Genomic DNA, 22,109 nt, shown 5'->3' with positions numbered 1-22,109 from the left:
AAGTACCGTAGTAAATATTCTCGATGTGGTACCACATTAGATGTGATGAAAAACTGCCCATGGAGAGCTACAAATGTAGTAAGTCTCTTAGGGGATGAGATGCCCTAACCAAGACATTAAAAAAAGAAGTTATTTAATCACACCTAGTTGTCAGAACAAGACTTTTGGGGAGATACTGAGGTCTCCACTGACTCCTCAGGACATGTGAAGAGAGTTGTAATCAAAGCAAAGTAAAGAGTCTGGTTCCTAATTTCTGAGAACACACTCCCCTTAGACTGAATCTCAGCTTTGGCAAGAGTATGATGGAAGTTAAACCAGATGGATGGGAGAAAGACAGACTTAAGAATTCTGTACTTTAAACTGTAAAAACAGTACTGTAGAGATGCTCTTTCCTTCAAGTTCTCATGTTTCTTTATGTCTTAAAGTATCATGACAGTGGATTTGGATGTTTCTGTAGAAAGATACACCTATGCAATTTTATAGGTGGTCAGCCCTTCACATCCATGGGTTTTTCATCTGTGGTTTCAACCAACTATAAATCAAAACTATTTAGAAAAAAACATATTTTCATCTTTTCTGACTGTGTGGTCTGATTGTTGTCTTTCTTTCACAAACAATAAAGTGCGGTATCCATTTAGGTAACGTTTGTATTGCATTGTTACCTGTAGGGATGAAATAAACAGGCAGAGATGCATTCCTTATACAAGAGGCTTCCTTCCACCTTCCTGAATATACAACAACCTTGGAGCCCTGCAGTATCCCTGTGAACATAGAGATACATATGCATTTGAAATGAAGACCTGAAAACTTTTCATCTTTCAGACTCTGGTTCTGTTAAGAATCAGGGCACCTGGTCGGAGAAAGATCCCACTATTTTGTAAGAACAGAGGCAACTAGGAGGAATGCCCAAGTCCTTTCCCGTGTACAGTTTTCTGACCTACTCAGAGTCCTTTAGCTCCAACAGAAAAGTTGTTATCTTTCTGCTCCTCGGGGCTGCAAGCTGGCTTGGGATGCCCCGTCCCCAAGGGTTCAGGGAAAACCCCCTTTTAACCCCGCTTGCCAGCGGAGAATGGCTACATCTGGGAACCAGAGCTGCACAAAAAGTTCTGCTCCATTCAGCTGCGCGGGATTCCCAGGTTGAACTCTTCCCGGAAACTTTGCTTCAAAAGCTCCTCTTGCGAAATCAAGCGGGGCCCTCCCTCTGCTCTTTGGCTGGCTTAAAGGAGAGAGCCTGGAGCCAGCGCAGAGCACAAGCTGGCTCCCTGCTCTGCAAGCCTAAAGGGCAGAGCCCACCGCAGCTACCTCGCTCTGCAAGCCTAAAGGGCAGAGCCCACAGCAGCTGTGCCAGACCAACGCCCCTCCAGGCGCCTCTCCCTCAGGTGGGTCACTTTACTGGCTCTTTTGCCTTGTCACTTTCTCCAGTGGCTGAGGTCCCTTTTCTGTCAGCCCACCTCCAGTCCTTCTTTTCTGGACTCTACTTTCCAGCCAGCTGATACTGAGATGTAGGTAAACTCGCCCCATATCCTTCTCATAAAAATGCCACCCAAGGCTGCGTCTAAATCAGTTAAGCCATTCAGCCAAACGTTACCTTCCAGGGTTGTATTACTCAGAGGACTCCCAATAAGAAAGACCCAGGACTAGATTCTTCCTCTGTCTAACTGGTCTCTTAACTACAAATCTGAACCGCCCATGAGAACGGAGCATGGAATAACTTATGTGTGCAGTCTGGCAGTATAACCCTGAATCTAAGGACTTCTTCACACAGAGATGAAACTGGGCAGGCAGTCTTCCTTGATCTTCATTTAAATATCCTTAAGCAGCTTAGCGATTGCTTTTCTAGAGGCATACTGCCTGTCATGCAGTTGGCTGCAGGAGGGAAAGAAAGCCAGTCCAGAGGCAGATGGTAGGTGGTTTGGGATTTTTTCCCCCCGCTTTATTATTTGTCCCTGCACAGCGCTTCAAAACATGAATGGTGGGTCCCAGAAAGTAAGTTGCCTGAACCACGAAGTCGAGGTGTTTAGAATTCCATTCTTACTTCTAGCTTCAGTTTCACAGATCTAAGTTGAAGGGCTATTGGTCCAAGATGATCCACACAATGCAGCTCTACCAAGGTAAAAAAAAAAAAAAAAAAAACTTATGACTTAAGGTGCTGCTGAGAAAGGTGTTGAAAGTCTTGTTAAGCTCCAGGTTTGACTGAGTAATTACTTTCCATATTAACACAAGCTTGGTTTTTACAAAGAAACTACCGAGTCGTTCTCCCAGGAGCATCTAAAAGTTCCATTCACCACATTTATCATTCAGAGACTACTCTAGGCTTTCAAACCATTCCTCAGCCTTGCTGTGGGAGAATGTCCAATTCTGTATAAATGGTAGACATATAAATGTCACTCACATGAAAGAACCCTCCCCCCATACAGTAGGTGTAATTTTATAAAATGGCACATTTATTTGAAGCAGTAACTTTTTGGAAATAAGGCCTTTGCACGGCCCTGAGTTTTTCAGAACACTGTGATTTAGCACGGTGTGAAATCCTACCAACAAGCATTTTACCTGCATGGCAAACACCGCCAGCCCAGAGAACAGGAATGGAACTCTCTTGAGTATCGGAACCTCAAGGTTATAAAGTAAATGGTGCATGTGTACATCAAAACCGGGTCACTACACTTTCTCCATCTGGCAACATTGATGGTTCTGCTGAAATTCAGACAACAACAGGCAGTTCAGAAACCAGCCTCCGCTAGGCCAAACCTCTGACTGGAGCATTTTTTACAGTCGTCTGCCTTTCATAAGCTTACTAACTGCTGTTTAGGGAAAAAAATAGATTTCTATGACCTTTTGTAAAAAAAGAAAAACTAAAAATACTTAGCTCTGCAGTGTGTTGCAAGCAACTTTAGAGAAATAGGTTTGTATAGAACATAAAGTGTCTAATCACTCCAAGCTGCCTTGTCTCATGAAGGGTTACCCTTAAATTACCTGTGCCATCAAATGCCAGTATTTAAATAATACAGATTTCACTTTCAAAAAAATGCACAGCTGATTCGGCTGTCACAAAAACACATGTCAGTTTTCTGTGGTCTTCACTCTCTATTTCCCTTTCATAATAAATTTAAGGACTGAAGAGATGGTTAGTAGGTAGGATTCTTACCCCCAAATCATGAGGACCCAAGTTCAAGTCCTCAGCACTCTCATAAAAACGGGTTACCATGGTATACACCTGTAAGCTCAGCACCGAGGTAGCTCCAGGGAGAACCTCTGAAGCCTTGTTAGATTGGTGAGCTCCAGGAGTAGTGAGACTCACTAGATAAGAAGGGGGCTGGATAGAAAGGAGTATTAGCAGGTGTGGGAAGGGTCAAGTAAGATTAATGAGGGAGGGATGAATATGTGTGAAATGCATCATGCACATGAATAAAGATGTTATAATTAAACCCATTATCATGTATAATTAATGCATGCTAATGAAAACATAGGATGGGAAGCAATCCAGGAAGATAGCCAGCATTGGCCTCTGGCCTCCACACACATGTTCACACACACTCACACACACACACAAACACACACAAATGGGTACGTGTGCATATACCCCATGCATACAATTAAATTTAGGTATGTTTTATCAGGTGGTGTAAAAATTATTTCCTTAGAGATCTTGAAGACTGACAAACTCCTGGTGAGAGGGAAACAATGCCCACAGAGTCACCTTTTAAAGCTGGGGGGGGGTGGAGCTTTTTCAGGTGCCCAGTGGAGTCCAGTCCCTAGGAGGCCACTTGTTAAGTGCCTACAGCTTTCCTACCCATAATTCTCACCAAAATATGGACTAATGGGCCATGCATATTTAATCTTCCAGCTGGGCTTTAGATCAGACTAGATAATAATAGAAATGAAATTTACAAAGACAAGACCTCTGATGTTACCTGTGTCTGTTCACATCCAAGAAGGACGGCTTATTAGTTCATTACAAAGACTTCTTGAGCAGTTCTCCGAGATATGTTAAACCCACGTCAAATGGTTCTCCATGACTGTTAGGTCATTTCCAAAATGGTTTTAATTAACACTTGTTCTTTTGTTAAAAAAAAAAAAAAAAAAAAAGCAGCACTGCAATGAATCAAATTCAGTAAATAACCAAAGGATAATGAATAGTTAAGGAGTTATTTGATAAGAAAATTATTAGGCCTATACAGAAATAAGTTTTCTTCCTAATTTGTTGGAGAATAAATCATGAGGAATGCTTATGCCATTTGAAGATCGTCTTTTAGGAACACGGTATGGCAAAACGGAATGGCCTGGACTACATATATTTTTTTCCACTGTAATTAAGCAGGCAGGACCTTGACATCCTGATCTAAATTGTAAGTTCTGCACTATGCTTAGAGTTTATTCAGCCATGTATGAAGAGGTCTTCTTACACTGCACTTTGTCAGAAGTGTATTTGAGAAATGTATCTTTTAGATTTAAAGTACATCATCATTCCTTACATCAGAATAAAGTTCACTTTTCTTCTGAAAAGAAAAGAAAATATACGGGAAGAATAATTTTGAAAAGTTAAGAGCTGTAATTCTGAATTAAAAGAAGACTAAGGAGTAACAATCTAATTATATAGCACAGCTCTGAAAAGAGTTATTTAGCAGAGCTGGAGAGATACTTCTGAAGTTAGAAACCTGCACAGCACACTTGAGGAGGACCTGAGTTGACTTTCCATCAGCCATGGTGAGAGATTCACAACCTCTTATAACTCCTGCTCTGGGGTGATTCAGTGCCTCTGGCATTCATGGGTACCAGCACACAAACAGACACACACACACACACACACACATACACACACAGACACACACACACACACACACACACACACACACACTTGTTTGATTTCGGCACCCAATATTAAGATCAAATACATTAAGAAGGAAGTTGTATCTCTTAGCACACTGTTAGCTGGCAAAGCTGTGGATTTAGAGACTAGAGAGATAATTAATGCTCAGTGGGAAACATCTTTCATCTACACATGCTCTTCCTACAATGTGGAAACACTGAACTCAGCTTTCAACCTAAATAAAATGGTATCTGAGGAAACTCTGGCAGGCTTTAATAAATGTTCTCCCCCTGCCTCCTCGCAGACCAGTGTCCCTCAGGTGGACTCCCAGTACCTGCACATCCCTGTGCTTGACCCTCACACATGCCCTAGTGGTTTGGCCCTGAGACCTAAGCTCCCCAGTGACCAGGACTTTCTGATGCCCCACTTCGTCCTTTTGCCTAACACAATGCCTGGCACAAAAAAGCTATTGTAAAATCCTGGAAATTTGAAATTTTACCAAGCCACTCTTGGTAACACTGATTTCTGAGTTGGAAAGATGTCGCCCAAGGATGGACATAGTCAATGAGAATGAATGATCTATTGTTTTCAGTTAACACGATCCAAGTGGAGAATTTAAGCCTGCCATTTGGAGAGAACTTGAAGATTCTTTTATTTACATAGAAATAGTCAAAGCTTATTGTAACTGCTTAGTTAATAGAAGACAGTATAGAAGTGGTGTTTGGTTTACTTTCTTTTTAATAACATTATGGTACATTCCGGGACCACCATGAAATGTAAAGCCCCTGAAGAGTTCAAAAGATTCTTTTTATACTGCATTCTTATATGCACACACACACACACACACACACACACACACACACACACAAAGAGAGAGAGAGAGAGAAAGAGAGAGAGAAAGAGAGAGAGAGAGTACTGTCTTTCTAGTTAATTCTTCAATGCACAAGTTCAAAGGTGGTGTGTTTATCATGCTCAATTCTGTGATGTAGAAATAGGAAAAACTGGTTTAAGAAATGGGCAGAGGCGGAGACAGCAATGGTCTAGGGAATGGGAAGATGCTGGGGTGTAGTTACTCAGTTAGCAGTCGCAATGACAGCCGCTTCTACACTGAGATCCAACACTCTCCTGGCTGTATTTCTGTGTCACGTCTGGAAAGCTGGACTGTATTTTTGGCGGAGCAGGTACACAAATACTCCTTTTGAGAAGCGAGAGTCCAAGGGTATTAGCTTTAGCGCCTAAACCATGTTGGCCTGATGTGTGAGGAAGACAGAGTATGCGGTGTTATTGCTGTGCTGGGAATCACACGGGTTATTTCCGAGATGAACCTGGGAGCCTTTGGGGACGGGATGCCCCTAAGCAAAGATTTAGACATAAAATACAATCAGGGTAAGAAACGTGGTTTCAGCTCTCCACCCACTTGCTTTCCCAAGTGCATGAGCACGGGCCATATTTGGGAGAGGAGGAGGTGAGAGGTAAGGAAGGGGCCGACACTGTGATAAGAAAGATACTCTGGGGAAAGCCAGTCCTAATGTTCAGCATTTGGTGATTTCCACAGTGAAAAAACCTGTCTGCTTTCCAGCTTCTACCAAGCAAGCCAGCTCCAGCCGCTAGAGGGAGCCCAGATTAAAAGCTGGGATATTAAAAAGGGAAAGCTGTTTTCTAGAAGCAATTACCAACTAACACTGCTCAGAAGCTGTGTATCAGAGCATAACCAAGGAGTGGGAATGGAAGGTCTGTGTTCTTCTGCTGCTTCTGTTAGAGACACTGGGACCCATCCCTCAGAGAGTCAGTTTACAAATGAAGGCAAATGTTATCCAAAAAGATGAAAGACTAAGCAATCCCCAGAAACTTCTAAAAAGGGCAAGATATTTTAAAACACAGTGGAAGGCCCTATGAGAAGGGTTTCTGAGGAGGCAGGAAGATCTGATACACAACAAATTCTGTCTCGTGACTGATTTAGCAGTTATCAATATCTAGATAATAATTCCCAGGGACATGAATGACTGACTGTTTTATTTGAACAAAGTTCCTTGACAACTGAAATTACTAAATCATGTCCTAAACATCTCAAAAAGCTAAAGCCATCAACTAATGCTAAGTGTTTGGTGAGTTTCTGGAGATGCCAAATTAAGCCAATGATCATAGAATGCACAGACAGCCTGCAGTTTACTCGCAAGACAGAATGCACTGTCTGCTAGTGGTGACCTCAGAGGCCTCATCCTACCACACCACTGATGAACTACAGATGTGTAAATTGATCCAGATTGAAAATCCCAGTAGTTGTCGAGGTAAATTAACCAAGGCATAACTGTATCTCTAGCCAACCCTTGTACTCTAGGCCTCAAGCAAATGATCTTTTCAGCCTAGGCAGCAGACACTGAACAGATTTTGAAGCATACAGATTCAGAGTTTTGACTTTCTTCTTCCAGGGAGTCGAAACACTTTTAAAGATGTCTGTTTTCTTTGCCTCTTCATCCTCAATGGGCCTGTGGGCTTGTGGTGTGTGTATGAGTGTGTGTCCAGGGTGGTTAATTTCTGTAGAACTCAGATGTTTGAAGCATCATTTCAGAATCTGAAGCTGAATTCACAAGTGGAGAAAAAGACAGCATGACTCTAAAGAGTGTTTCAGCTATATGACTAACCAGCTGGTGCTTACCTGTGTGTTGCTGTCTAGAAACCCCAGTAGCGACTTGGTGGTTTTCTCAGTTTGGGTAGCAGCTCTGTAAAAGCTTCCTGCATTCTAACATTCTTGGACTCTGTCCTTTGTGAGATGCGTACACTTGTGCCTCATTCAGCCTTTGGTTTTTCATAAATAGAGAAATTCTAGTCTTCAGTCAATACTACGGGAAAATAACTCATGAAGAAGGTGGACTGTATCAAGAGTTTTTGTACAAGCTTTCAACCTGATTTGAACGTGCCGCTGGACAGAGACATACTAATTCTCATCATAACACTTTACAGAAATGTGTGGTTATCCGCAGTCCTTAGTGATCCCAAGAAATCTTTAATAACTAAAGTCAGGAAAGTGTGATGCGTGTCCGTACTCCAGAGGTGGCCTTTCCTACTCATTCCCCCAAGATATCTCTGGTGGGTTCTCCCCGCCCACCTGCGAGCTCCCCGCCCACCTATGAGCTCCCCACCCACCTATGAGCTCTCTGCCCACCTATGAGCTCTCTGCCCACCTATGAGCTCCCCGCCCATCTATGAGCTCCCCGCCCACCTATGAGCTCCCCGCCCACCTATGAGCTCCCCGCCCATCTATGAGCTCCCCGCCCACCTATGAGCTCCCTGCCCACCTATGAGCTCCCCGCCCACCTATGAGCTCCCCGCCCACCTATGAGCTCCCCGCCCACCTATGAGCTCCCCGCCCACCTATGAGCTCCCTGCCCACCTATGAGCTCCCTGCCCACCTATGAGCTCCCTGGCCACCTATCAGCTCCCCGCCCACCTATGAGCTCCCCGCCCACCTATGAGCTCCCCGCCCACCTATGAGCTCCCTGGCCACCTATGAGCAGCTCCATGTTGTTCCTTCCTGAAACTGAAAACTGTGTGTTGTGTCCATAGCAATTTTCTCTTTAGATTTCCTTTGATCGCCTTCAAACGTTTTCACTTGAAATTTATTTTTGCATTTTTACTTTGCATATATTCATAAAATTGGGTTAGTTTATAAATAAGGCAACTCTAGCTGTGTGTAAATAGCTGACAGCCAGTGTTTATGTAAATAATTTGAATTTCCTTTAGATTTTTTTTTTTTTTTTTTAGAATTAAAGATGACAGAGAAAGTCATGGTGGCTACTTACTTTTTTAAAAATTATCTGCATGAGACAGAAGAGGTTTTTTTTCCTTTCCCTTCTAGAAATGACATTACATATATCAATATTTACATTGTTTTCTCTTTATTCACCAAATTTTGGGGTGAAACAAATGGCCCATATTCTAATCTCAAGGGAAGAAAGTACCGAGTTTAGGAAGAGCTATGATTAGTCACTGACATTCTTAGTAAAAGGCCTGACAAAGGTGTTCTCCCCCAAAGTTCTAACAGTGGTAAAATGTGCCATTTAATGCCAGGGTTCTAGTATACAAATAACTGTGAGTTTTGAGGTATCTTCTAAATTAAGTATATGTTATCACCTATCACATAACCTGAAACTTTTTTCTATTCATTAGCTATCTACATGGAAGAGAGAGCACGCACATGCACACAGGAACATGTGTGTGGAGGCTTCATATCCTTGAAGAGCATAGTTAAATAGGAGACATCCACCCTTGGGATTTCATGAGACAAGATCTCATCATTTCCTCCTGTTCACCAATTAGGCCAGATCTGGAGATTTCCTTATTCTCCCTCCCTTCCCTGGGATTACAAACATCCACCACCCCTGGCTTTTCACATGAGCGTTAGGTCCTCAGGATTACATCGAGCAAGCACTTTCTCAACTGAAATGTCATCATCTTTGCAGCCCAATCAATTAATATTTTTAACAAAGCTCTTGTATTTAAGCCCCTAAAAAAGTGTTTAATCTGTGTTTTAAATTTTAAGTTTTTAAAACACTGATTTTTTAAGTATATAAACTCTTAAAGGAAATTTTTGTGAATATGCAAGATTATTATACAAATTCCATGGAGAAAGGAGTAAGACTAGCTATAATATTTTTTCAAAGAATACAGTAGATAAAACAACTGTCAATTTTTAGACACATGTGTATATGTCTAAATATTATATATATCTACATACACATACAGATACATACATAATTATAGCTATCAATATTGTATGGTATAGACAAAAAACAGATCCATCAATTAGTGTGTGGAGCAGGATAGAGACCCCAGAAAATGGCCCACGCTTACATGGATTATTGATTTGTAACAAAGGTGCAAAAGCAATTAATCAAAAAGGATGTTATTTCAACAAATGAAGGATAAACATTTAGTTAATTTCTATAGGCAACATACATGTACACCTACCCAAGCCTTAAACTTTGTAAAGATGAGCTAAAAATAGATCATAGTTCTATTTTTACACTTTCAGAAAAATATCTAGAACCCATGGCTTCATGATGAATGTTTAGATATCAAAAGAATAATCTACTAAAAAAGAGTCAATAAATTAATGTCATGAAATTTTAAAATTCTTTTTCAATGAAGACCCTGTAGAACATGGAAAAGAAAAAGAAATCAGGTTAGGAGAAAATACTGATAAATCACATATCTAACCTGTCTATACATATATGTGAAATATATTGTCTAACTAGAAAATAGGCAAAAAGATGAGTATAATAGCTCATATCCATAATCCCAGAACTTAGGATGGTCGGGCAGAATGACTGAGACTACCCCGGACTATATAGATGTCTAAACCAGCCTAGGGTGGAGTAAAACTTTATCTTTGGAAATAAAGGGAGAGTGAGTGGAAGATATGAAGGAAGGAACAGAGGGAGAGAGGGAGAAAAGAAGGCAGCGAGGGAGGGAGAGGAAGGCAGTTCCAGAGGGAGAGGGAGACAGGGGGAAGGGAGAGAGAGAATGGGCAAAACACACAAAACAATGTCTCACCAAGGATGATATACAGATGCCAAGTAAGTACATAGCTAGACGCTCAATATCATCAGTCATTGGAGACATGCTAATTAAAACCACCCTGAAATGACAAACTAATCAAAATAAAAAATACTGGAACTCATAAATTTCTAAGAAGAAATGTGGAACCATGTGGCCACTGGACAGTAGTCAAGAAGCTCATATAAAGCTGAGCAGAAACTTGCCATATGTAATTGCACTGGAGAGAGCCTTTGTCCCAAACAAATGGAAACTTAATGTCATGCCAAACCTCGCACATGAATGTTTATTGCAGTGGGTCAAGTTAGAGACAACTAAAAGGTCCTACCTTAGATGAAGATAACTCTAAGACTGAGGGTATAACTAAGTGGTATATTGTATGTTTGTCATGTACAAGCTTTGGAGTTGGTCTCCAGAAAAAAAAAAAAAAAAAAAAAAAAAAAAAAAACTTTTAAGTGAAATTGTAATACATCTCTTCCATAGAATACTACTCAGAAATAACATGGGAATGCTGATAAACAAACCAACTTGGATGAACCTCAGGGGCATTGTACTGAGTGCGAAACAAACAAGGGGAAAACAGAGGGTTATCAGCTTGTTTATATAACGTGTGATGTCATTTCTGTAACATTCTCAGAAAGACAAAACTATAGAGAGCCAGTTAATGGATTCTAAATCAGAACCCACTCTGGAGAGAGTTAGTGTGAGTAAGCGGCTGAGATGCCCATGGCTGAAAAGGTCTGCATCTCTTTGTCATTTCCTGACACAACTCTCATTCTCCTGGGAGGCTTCTGTGGGAGAGTCTCCAAAGGCTGGGGTTCCCAATGCCTAGGATGGAATGCACAGACAGAGGATCAAGATAGACCAGATTCCTCTTCACCTCAGTGACAGCTGCCTCTGTGACCATCAAAGTTACCTTTGTCACTTTTTAGACATTCCTGTGTGATCAGTTCACCTCCCTCTTTAAGAAAGGTGCTGTCATAGGAATTACTTCTCCAAGCTTGGAAATTCCTGTTCTTTCTAGTTACACAGCTGATGGTGTGTGGTGCCCACAAGGCTAAGAAAAACAAGGAAACACGGTTGTTGCAACCCTTCAACCCATTATACCTCTGGTAAATACTCTTTCTGTTTGTCTTTCTTACGATTTCCTGTTTTTCTGTATTTTATATCTAGGTGTAGGCTAGGAATTTTGAAAATCCTGGGCAAGAAACCTTACCACTTTCACAAACCCAAGTTTTCATGTAGCTATTTTGAGGTACAAATATGTCTGACTTGGGTTGTTCCTCTTTGTGAAGCACTTATTGTAAAACACACCCTGTGCATGCATTCTATTTCTGTGAACATCTATGATTATAATATTTTTCCAAGAGCTCAGAATCAAGTCTCCAAAGAATTGCTAACTTTTTCCCACATTACTTATTTTTATCGTTATTCTGAGTAATCTTGCAAGCAGATGCATAACAAAGGATTGGGTGCCAATTACTTATTAGAGACCCGATTCTGGGGAACCGGAAGGAAGGACAAAGGGCAGGGCCAGGGAACATGAGAAAGAGTGCAAAAGCAAGGAAGGTTAACCATGGACACAGATAATGAGTGTTCTGGTCCTTTGGGGCCATGTGAGGAGCCTTAAGAAATATGTCAGATTGAGCGCCAGAAGACAAAGGAGTCACAAAGGAAAGACAGGGTTCACAGAGCTGCCCCTTGCTGTTTTATGGTGCCCCCATGTACCCTGTATATCTGAATGTCAAGCAGACATGGTTCTTAGAGAAGCCCTATGACAAGAAGAAAGAAGTACAGATGGAAGACCCAAAGTGAAGTTAATAGTGGACGGTGTTTACTCAGCAGAGCTAAGATTCTGTCTGGAGACCAAAAATAGAACCAGGAAAATTTAAAGGGAGTCTCAAATTGTGGTCCTAAAGTGTGACCTTAGAGTGACTGCCACAGCCATTAAGAAGTGCTCAGGGAATAAGTAAGCTGCATATACTTTTATTGGGTCAGTCTGTAATATTTTAATATTCCTTTACCAGTTTTTATGTCTGCCATTTACCCAGAAACATCTCTGAACTTTTGAAAGTGAAAACAAATTTTAATAGTTGGAGGAACCAACATCTCAAGGATGTTACCTTAAACCGCTAAGGTATATCTTAAGAGGTAATAAATTAAAGTATGAAAAAGTACAAATAGGAGAAACTTATACTCTGTCCATTTGTACACCTGTGTTTTGATATGTTCTACTGTCAATAGCCCTTTTATATAGGTTGTTGTTTATTTAAAGATAAGTGGAGAAAGTTGGCACATTCTAATCTCTTATTCAGACTATTTCATACACTTAGAACAATCACAATTATGAGGCATGATTGCTGCTCAAATTATATGTTTTATATAGATATTAGTTAAGTAATTAGTGGGTTACATTTCTTAGATAATAAAAAGATTAAATAAACTGCTAATGATAAACTAGTGTTCATGCCTCAAGAGCTGTTTCAATTTAAGAGTCAGTACCTCATAACCAGATACTTTCTCTCATCTTAAACATGACAAAACTGAGTTTGAATAACCTGTCAAAGGCCAGCTTGCTAGTAATTCAGTATAAATGTGGTCTGAAGAGATGGCTTAGTCAGTAATGTGTTTTACTGACAATCACAAGGACCTCAATTGGATTCTGAGACACATATAAAACTTCTAAGCATAGGGGGTTATAATGTCAGAGAGCTCAAGAACTGGATACAAATGGATGCCTGGATTCACTGGCCTACTTTCCTAGCCTTGCTTCAGCCCATAGGAGACAGTCTCTCAAAGAAGGTAGAGAGCTTTGAATGATATCCAAAGTTCTTCTTGGTCTCCACAAACATGCACATATATACACCTGCACACATGCACATGTACACGTACTCATGTTGCACTAATTTCCAATCACAATAATTTTTTATATGTATAAGCTTAATTTTGCAGAACTGCACAGAAAGTCAGAACTCATCAACTCATGGTTGTCAAATGGCCCGGATCACCTGGAATCGCTGTGTTTTTAACAATCAGTGAGAACATTGCTACAAAGAAGTTAGTCTCTTCTTGCTGGTGAACTCACCCACCCATTCTATAATTTCTGCAGATAGTGATCACAACCTCAGATAGTTCCCCACGTGTGTTCATGCCATTCCTAATAACGGCTGAGGGCATCTCCAGATAGTTTGGAAGGTGATTCAGTTATGTGGATTAGTCATAGTTTCTGCAGTGGTACAGGTAGGTCCTGTATTTCTTGTCTCTCTCATGACTCCTGTCTGAGTGCAAAGGCCTGCACAGCCTGTGTGTGCTTCGATTGCACAATTCAGTCAGGTGCAACTGAGATGACAGGGCTTTGTTTTAAGATAAACAAAAAAGGAAAATGTCCAGAACTCCCTTTAAAAAAAAAGTGCAAGTGTGTGTGTGTGTGTGTGTGTGTGTGTGTGTGTGTGTAATGGTTGATAGGAAAGCTACAGTGTAAGGACCAACACCATTATAGAGTGTGAAAGTGCACATCTGGCTCACTGTCTTACTGTCAACCCACTTGAATGAGAAGAATTCCTGTGTTTGGCGACATCCTCTCCTGTGGCTTCTCTCTCCCCTGCGTGTTGGTTAATGTTAGTTATTCAGCCTCCTCCTCTGACTGCACCCTGTGCCTGCAATGCAGGGAGGACCCGGCCCCTTCTGTCCCTTACATTCCATCCTGCTCATGCTTAACAAATATTTGCTAACTATCTAGGCCCTTGGTAGACAGTGCATTTCTCAGCATGAAAAAATAAATCATTAAAAATCATAGCCATTCCCCATCCCCACTCCACCCCCAAAAAGCATCCTCTACATTAGCTGACAGTTTTAAGTAGAATTTGAGAAAATTTATCCTGAAAGAATATTCACTATTCACCTAAAGAATAGAGAATGAGACAGATTACTGTGTGAAGTTGTTAAAAAAAAAAAAAAAAAAAAAAAGATTCCGGACACCAACTGTGGCTGGGTTCCCTTGACATTTTTTCTCTTACTGTCTTGGGGTATCTGGGTTACAAGCTGATGATCTATAAGTCCTTTTACATTTCTACTCCTCTAATTTCTTTTGTTTGCTTTTTCAGTAATGGAGAAAGCGTGTGCAGATGTGTTACCTCTCACTACGGATCCCTCAGAAAAGCTAGGGAATGTCTGCATTTTTGGAACAGGGGATTTCGGGAAATCGCTGGGGTTGAAAATGCTTCAGTGTGGCTATTCTGTTGTTTTTGGGAGTCGGAACCCCCAGGTGTCCAGCCTTCTGCCCAGGGGAGCAGAGGTCCTGGACTATTCCGAAGCAGCATCGAAGTCTGACGTCATCTTCCTGGCCATACACAGAGAGCATTACGATTTCCTCACAGAACTAGCTGATTCTCTCAAAGGAAAAGTGTTGGTAGATGTCAGTAACAATCGCAAAATCAATCAGTATCCAGAATCAAATGCTGAGTACCTGGCTCAGCTGGTGCCAGGAGTCCACGTGGTCAAAGCGTTTAACACCATCTCAGCCTGGGCTCTCCAGTCAGGAACACTAGATGCAAGTCGGCAGGTAAGATTAAAAGAACTTACATCCCGCCATTTTAATGTAAATGTTTTAATATGTCCTTATCTAAATACAGCTCTAAAAGGAATCCCTATTAAGTATTCCTAATTGTGCTAACGACAACTTTCTCAGGTTTCATGAGAAAGGTAGTCTATTGTGGTTCATGTGCATTACTAGTTTGATGGAACCAAATGATGTCAGAATCTGGAGTTCTCTTGCCAGACTAGAAACTAATCGTTTGTTGGTTCTGTTTCCACTTGTGTGGAAACTGGGTGCACACTCCGAGAAGAGCCACAGCCATGAATGATGCGCTGCCCACTTTCAAGAGCAAGATAAGACTATTCGTGCTGAGGAGAACCTCATCTTACAGCAACAATATGTGCCAGACATCACCCTCAACCAAAAGCTAGGTCTTTCACCATCCAGCACTCCTGTGCCAGTTCAAAGCGTCATCTTGCTAGATAAAGCGCTATTATCTCCGTTCTGAAAATAGTTTATGGTAGTATTTTTATGGGGTGCCAATCTATAGCTTAATGATAATTATTAAATAAAGGAAGTAACCACCATGGAATTAATTGTTTTACCTCAGGTGCTCGTCTGTGGAAATGACAGCAAAGCCAAGCATAGAGTGATGGACATTGCTCGCACACTTGGACTCACCCCACTGGACCAAGGGTCTCTCATGGCAGCCAATGAAATTGAAAACTACCCTCTGCAACTGTTTCCAATGTGGAGGTTCCCTTTCTACTTGTCCTCTGTGCTTTGCGTCTTCTTCTTCGTGTACTGTGCTATCCGGGAAGTGATATACACCTACGTGAATGGGAAGACAGATGCTACGTTCCGCCTGGCTATTTCCATCCCGAATCGTGTCTTCCCCATCACAGCACTTACCCTGCTTGCTCTGGTCTACCTCCCTGGTATTCTTGCTGCCATTTTCCAGCTCTACGGAGGCACAAAATACCAACGCTTCCCAAACTGGCTTGACCATTGGATGCTTTGCAGAAAGCAGCTGGGACTGGTAGCTCTGGGATTTGCCTTCCTTCATGTCATCTACACTCTTGTGATTCCCATCCGTTACTATGTTCGATGGAGACTGAGAAACGCAACTGTTACCCAGGTAAATTTTCTTTCCTCGGCATTTCCGGGTTCCTTAAATCAAGACATAGTCTCGTTCTACACCAATCTATTTCACAACTGAGGAACATTGTTCCCCAAAATTTGTCCTCTGTTCTGTTTTGTGTTTTAAACAATTTATTATTTAGGCCTAGCTGACCTCAAACTCATGACTTTCTGGCCTTGATCTCCCACCCACCCAGCCTCTTCACTTTTTTAAGTATTAATAATCAGAAACCTTACCCTGGGGCTTGTGAATGAATTCAATTTGTGATCACATGGAACTACTGAGAATAAAAAATTAGAGTCCAGACTCACGTGACTCTAGAGTCATAATCCTGGGCTCATGGAGACACTGACCAACTGACAGGTTTAGGTAGGAGTCACTAACCACACACCCTTATGTCTCAAGCTTCTGTTTTTGAAGTATAAAACAGCTACTCTCCACAAAGTATGAAGTCTGACCAAACATGTGCCACTACCCTACAAACAAATTCACAAAAGTGTGCAGAAAAATCCACTAATCTTTGACTTATGAGAGGTTGTCCTCAATAAGTGGAAAAAAACCAAATGATTCTAAACACATATCAAATACCAACTAATGAATACCCAAAGATGAAATCATCTCAAGTAGTCTCTCAGCATTTACAGCAGAGATGCTACAAGTCTGGTCTGGTTTAGAAATTAATGGTCTTGATATATCTTTCGACATTCTCAAAGGCCATTAGTTAATAACTCACCCACACTGTGTCTGCAAGTACTCTCACACATCCCCCCAACAAAACTTTCTTGAGAAAGGATCACACTACATGGCCTGGTTCTTATCACACTGTGATGTAAAAGGTTTAATGCTGTATTATGGCATAATCAATATAAAAGTCCTGTACTTGTGTGTGTGTGTGTGTGTGTGTGTGTGTGTGTGTGTGTAAAAGAGGAAGAGAGACAGGGAAAGAATAAACATAATATAAAAACCAAATTTTGATGTGGTTGTTTAATACCGCTATGTTTTTGTTTGAGAAACAGAAAGCCATGTACTGAAGAAAACTTGCACAAATATTGACTTTGTTTTAAGATATAGAGGGTAAATTAAAACTGTCTATGTGACGCCTAGAATTATAACAGAACCACAGAAAAATCAATTACCTTTTCTGCTCAAAACATTCAGATGTGTTTTTCCAAAACTGTTCCTAAGTGACCAATAAGAAATGATACAGAGTTTGCTTTGTGCAAGTAACATGAGAGAGGTGTGTTTCAGCCCTTCTGAAAGAGTTGAGTTTCAGAAGCATCCATTTTAATTGTTCTAATATTTTCATTTTTCATAGGCCCTAGCTAATAAAGACAGCCCTTTTAGCACCTCTGTTGCCTGGCTTAATGACTCCTATTTGGCCCTGGGAATCCTGGGATTTTTTCTTTTTCTTCTCCTGGGAATCACTTCCTTGCCATCTGTGAGCAACATGGTGAACTGGAGAGAGTTCCGGTTTGTCCAGGTAAGTGCAACAGGTTTTAATGTCTTGATATTTCAAAAAAAATAGAGCTTTTTGCCAGTGCTCCAGTTTTACTCTTGTATCGAGCCTAAGTTTCCATTGGCTCCCTTACTTCCCTAGTTGTATCATTAGTATCACTGCCAGTTGGCTCAGAAAAAGGAGCTCAGACATTGACAGGCAGAGTCGATCAGGGTAGGGTTTCCTGCTTGGGACAGCTTGCCAAGACTCCTGAGCATCCACAGAGCCATTGCCCATACTTCAGAGTAAAAATCACCAAGAAGCTATTAACTATGTGTAGAGGCACCAAGCAGAAAAGCGAAAAAGGACCCAAAGGCAAAGTTAAGTCTTATAATCTGAACATATTGATAGGAAAAGGGAGATTCACCATAAAGCTGAAAATTCAATGAAAATGTACTAAGCATTATTGCTCTAGACTTACGCCTGGCCTGCATGAGAGATATTCGTTTCTTTTCCATGTATCAACCACCAGACACCTCATTAAAGGAAGTACCTATTCCAGGAGACCAGTGGTCCTCATCTCCCAGGGACCTTGTTAGGACACAAAGCCCCAGGCCCCACCCATTTGGAGCAAGGAGAGGCTCTGAAGATGGAGCCCAACAATGTGTTTTAACAAGCCCTCCAGTGTGATTCCTACCCACCAGTATAACAAAGCAGACCATTAGTAATTAAAATTAGATTTGGTTATCAAATCCAGCAGTTTCTCCAAGGGGCCAAATGGAGGCAAATTAAAGGAATTAAGACAGGAAGGAGAACTGAGCTTCAGAACTCCATGCCTCCATAAGCCCAGCAATTCTTTCTTACTGCCATAGAAATAGAGTAGCCTGGGGCTGTGACCAGTAAGGGAGAAGAATGCAGAGCTTGGAGAAGCCATTCCCTCCTGAACCACTGATAACAAAACCAATAGTAGGAGTTCTCTCTGTGGACAGAGCTGGGCATTCATGTCTCCTAACTTAAAAGAGTTTTGTGTATTCAAAGATCATTATGCTTAATCTATACTCACCAAGAACACTGACTGTTTCCATGTTACGTTCTGTCCTACATGTACTTTATGCTTATGGTAACTAGTAAGATTTCAATGGATACTATCAAACCTCTAAAAGAATTACGTACTGACAAAAATATTCATATAGTGTTATGCCAAAATACCTTTAAAAATCTGTAAATGTATCCCCTTTTTAAAAAAATAAAATGTAAGAGAGGGAAAACAAAGAGTTTACTCCTAGGATATTTTTCTTTATCATCCAGGCTAATATAAAACTAGCCTGTCATCAATAAACAAATCTCTTTACATTTGTAATGAAATATTTACCATCCTGAAGAAAGCGTATAGTTTTGTTTTCTCTAAATTCAGCAATGTTCTACTATAACAGTATCATGAATGTGTGGTTGTAGACAAGTAAACTTCATCGGCATGCAGTGTTTCCCTGTAAGTTGCAAATGATGTTGACTTCTATGGTTTTTTTGCTTGTTTGTCTATAGTCCAAACTGGGTTATCTGACCCTGGTCCTGTGCACAGCCCACACTTTGGCGTATGGTGGAAAGAGATTCCTCAGCCCTTCGATTCTAAGGTGGAGCCTTCCTTCGGCCTATATTTTGGCACTCATCATCCCCTGCACAGTGTTGGTGATGAAGGTTATACTTATTATACCGTGCCTAGACAAGACCCTCACACGCATCCGCCAGGGATGGGAAAGGAACTCAAAGAGCCCACAATCTTCACTGAACGGAAAATCAGACATTTAAACTACAGTCGAATTTGCCGGGATTTCTGTACTATTGTAGTGAATGTTTAGAGCATAATGTGTCCAGTTACAAGAAAGCGTTTTCTCTTGTCACGGTCCTAACTTCATCATCACAGAAGGAAATGTTGCCTGGCTTTGAAAGACCTGAATAGCAAGGGAGCCACTCAGTCATGTGATGACTCTCCAAGGGCCTCCCTCACTTCTTTAACAGAAACCCCAGGGATGCCACTGTGATTAGATTTGCAGTTTCACATTACGAAGCTTCTTGCTTTGGGCAACATGCATGATGTAATGTTTTGCAGAGTTCTGGAAGAGCGTGTGCAACTTCCTTCTCTAATTCAAGGGTTGATGTACTTGAAAAAGCAACAGTGTGGTCATACTAAAGGTTTTGCTTAGCGTGTTTAAAGAAAAGCCCCAAGAGAAGTAGACAGAAAGAGGGCTTTTTTGTTCCCTGGAGGGAGTGGTGCTCAGTGTCATACCGATCTGCGGGTATTTGGGTGTTGGCTGTAGTGTTGAGTTCAAACCTAGGGCCTTATGGATGCTAATTACGTGCTATGTCACTAAGCTACATACACCCCAGCCCTGCCAAAGTAAACATGTAGTCATGTGTACCCCTTGATTTTGCTTTTTAAGCAATATGGATATTCACTATGGGGACATATTTTATACTGCAACAAAATGAAATAACCATTCTTTGGATATAGGGAAAACTATGTAATCGTCACAAGATTCTTCCTCTACAAGGGACGTTTTGAGAGGAGATGGGGCAAGAGTAAAATGTCCATTGGGATTTTCAAGTGCCATAAGCAGAGAAGGGTTGATGATGTCCTTGTACAAAAATGCCAGATAACCCAGAATTTTAGCTAGTAAGCTAAGCAAATACTATACAGTTTCACTATGCTGTTTGGCAATATTTAGGGGCTGTGGTGTGCTTTCTGCATTATGTGTTTCAAATACTGTTCAGTATTAAGCATCTGTGAAATTAAGATCTGGTATAAACACATAGGATCCATAATCCGTCTTTGTTAACACTGCAAGTGGTGCAGTTAACAGGGGTCATCTGTAATTGTCAGTGTGGGGAAGGACAGCTGAGCGAACTGTGGAATGCTGGGAAGAGGCCAGCAGCAGTGAGTAAGATGCAACCTTCTCTGGCTTCCTGTGGTTAGTGCCTTTCCCAAGGTGACCTTTAGCAGGCTGAGCATCCCTAGCTCTAGCCTGGAGCTAAAAGGAGATTTTTGCACAGTCTTCCCACGTGTCACTGAAATAAGTAAAAAAGCATTGGGTTTGACATTTTTCTGCCTAATCCACAAAAGCTGTTTTATTTTTCATTTTGCTAACTTTTATATCACATCAGGCATTGCTCCCAATCCAGGGTTTTCATATATAACACAAACATCTCTTTTACTATTGCCCTAATAGAACTTGCAAACCATATTCATATTTTACTAAGAGGACAGTTGAGGTAATGTCTTTGCTACTAACAAAATATTCCTGTATTTTCAATTGTTTCCTTAGACTATTTTCCAAGAGCTAATAATATGAAATTAAAGAATATTTGATAACATTTGCTGTGGTGCTTGTTCTTAATATGATTTTCTCAGTTCCCTTGATACAGCATTTTTGATTTGGAATTTTACTTCAATTGTGATTTCTAATAAATACCTGTAAGGATCTGAAGAATGTGCTTCTGTAAGTTACCTTTGATGAAGCCATGCAAGGATTCCAAGAACAGAAGAACTCTGGGCAGAGCAAGGGTATTCGGATGGGCAGAGCAGACCCTGGAACATCAGTACCAATGGGGAAAAATATGGCCAGTACCCCATGTTGGACAGAGCATCCAATTATACTGGGCTGATTTAGGCTGAATACCATAAGTTTAATCTAGGGAGGCGTTTGGAGTCAAGCACATTCCCCATTTCAGTAAGTGCCAACAGAAATTAAAAATGAATAAATAAATAAGATAGACAATGCCATACCTGAGTACAGCACATAGAGTGAAAATTCTACTCTCCTCTTTATAATCTGGTGAAGACAGTCTAACTTGGTACTTAATACATGCAGTTAGCAAGCCTGAAGTCAGAGAGATCCAGTGGTTTTGGGCAGAACAGTTCCTAATTTTGTGCTGTGACTAAGGCTACACCAGAAAGGAGCTACTGCTCTTCCTTCCCTCTCTCCATTCCAACACCATCGCCCATGGTTAAAAACTGTGGACAAACCTGACCATGTTAATGGGGAGAAAGTTAGGTCAGATGGCAAATCAGTGTTTTGAGCAAACTATACTTATTTTAACATAGAAATGTTACACTGAGAGGGGTGTATTAGCCGAAGCAGTACTTGGAAGGTATAGGAAGAACAAGACTTCAAGCATTCAAAGTCCACTGGAAAGGAAGTAGATGGAACCCTTAGAATGAAAGTCTCAGGGAGAAATAGAAAAATTTTTACCTGGAATTTTCTTTTAAAGAATATAGGATGGAGAAAAATGATATTATCTTTTATCAAGACAGAGTATTGGACAACCATGAAAATGCTGGCACATAATCTCACCTCAGAGAAGGGAAAACCACACCATAACATCTCCCATCTCCCCATTGTTTATGGGGAGTGAAAATTGAAGGTCACCCTAGCCTATATGTCAACAACTCTAAAAATGAATAGATTTAAAAAACAAAAACAAATGTGTGTGAGAGAAAGAGGGGGAATAGAGAGGGGAGAGAGAGAGAGAGAGAGAGAGAGAGAGAGAGAGAAACTAAACTTCTTTTCTACCTGTGTGTTTCCTGTATTCCAGAAAAAGAAATTTAACAAATTCATAAACATGCATTTTATATTCTTTT

At 40.9% G+C, this 22,109-nt stretch overlaps 1 protein-coding gene across 1 annotated transcript; it reads left to right on the top strand.

Moving 5' to 3' along the window:
• The first annotated feature begins 1,256 nt into the window (after positions 1 to 1,256).
• On the top strand, positions 1,257 to 19,309 carry STEAP4 (STEAP4 metalloreductase). Its single transcript, XM_080936377.1, has 5 exons — positions 1,257 to 1,379; positions 14,467 to 14,924; positions 15,508 to 16,035; positions 17,354 to 17,518; positions 19,016 to 19,309. The coding sequence occupies exons 2-5, from the start codon at positions 14,469 to 14,471 to the stop codon at positions 19,277 to 19,279; spliced, it is 1,413 nt and encodes a 470-aa protein (XP_080792503.1). The 5' UTR covers positions 1,257 to 1,379; positions 14,467 to 14,468; the 3' UTR covers positions 19,280 to 19,309.
• Positions 19,310 to 22,109: the final 2,800 nt, after the last annotated feature.

The sequence above is a fragment of the Micromys minutus genome, assembly GCF_963924665.1.
Source record: "Micromys minutus genome assembly, chromosome: 23".
In the NCBI taxonomy this organism is placed as follows: Eukaryota; Metazoa; Chordata; class Mammalia; order Rodentia; family Muridae; genus Micromys; species Micromys minutus.
The sequence above is the reverse complement of the archived record's forward strand: the minus strand, read 5'-3'. Positions and strand labels throughout refer to the sequence as shown.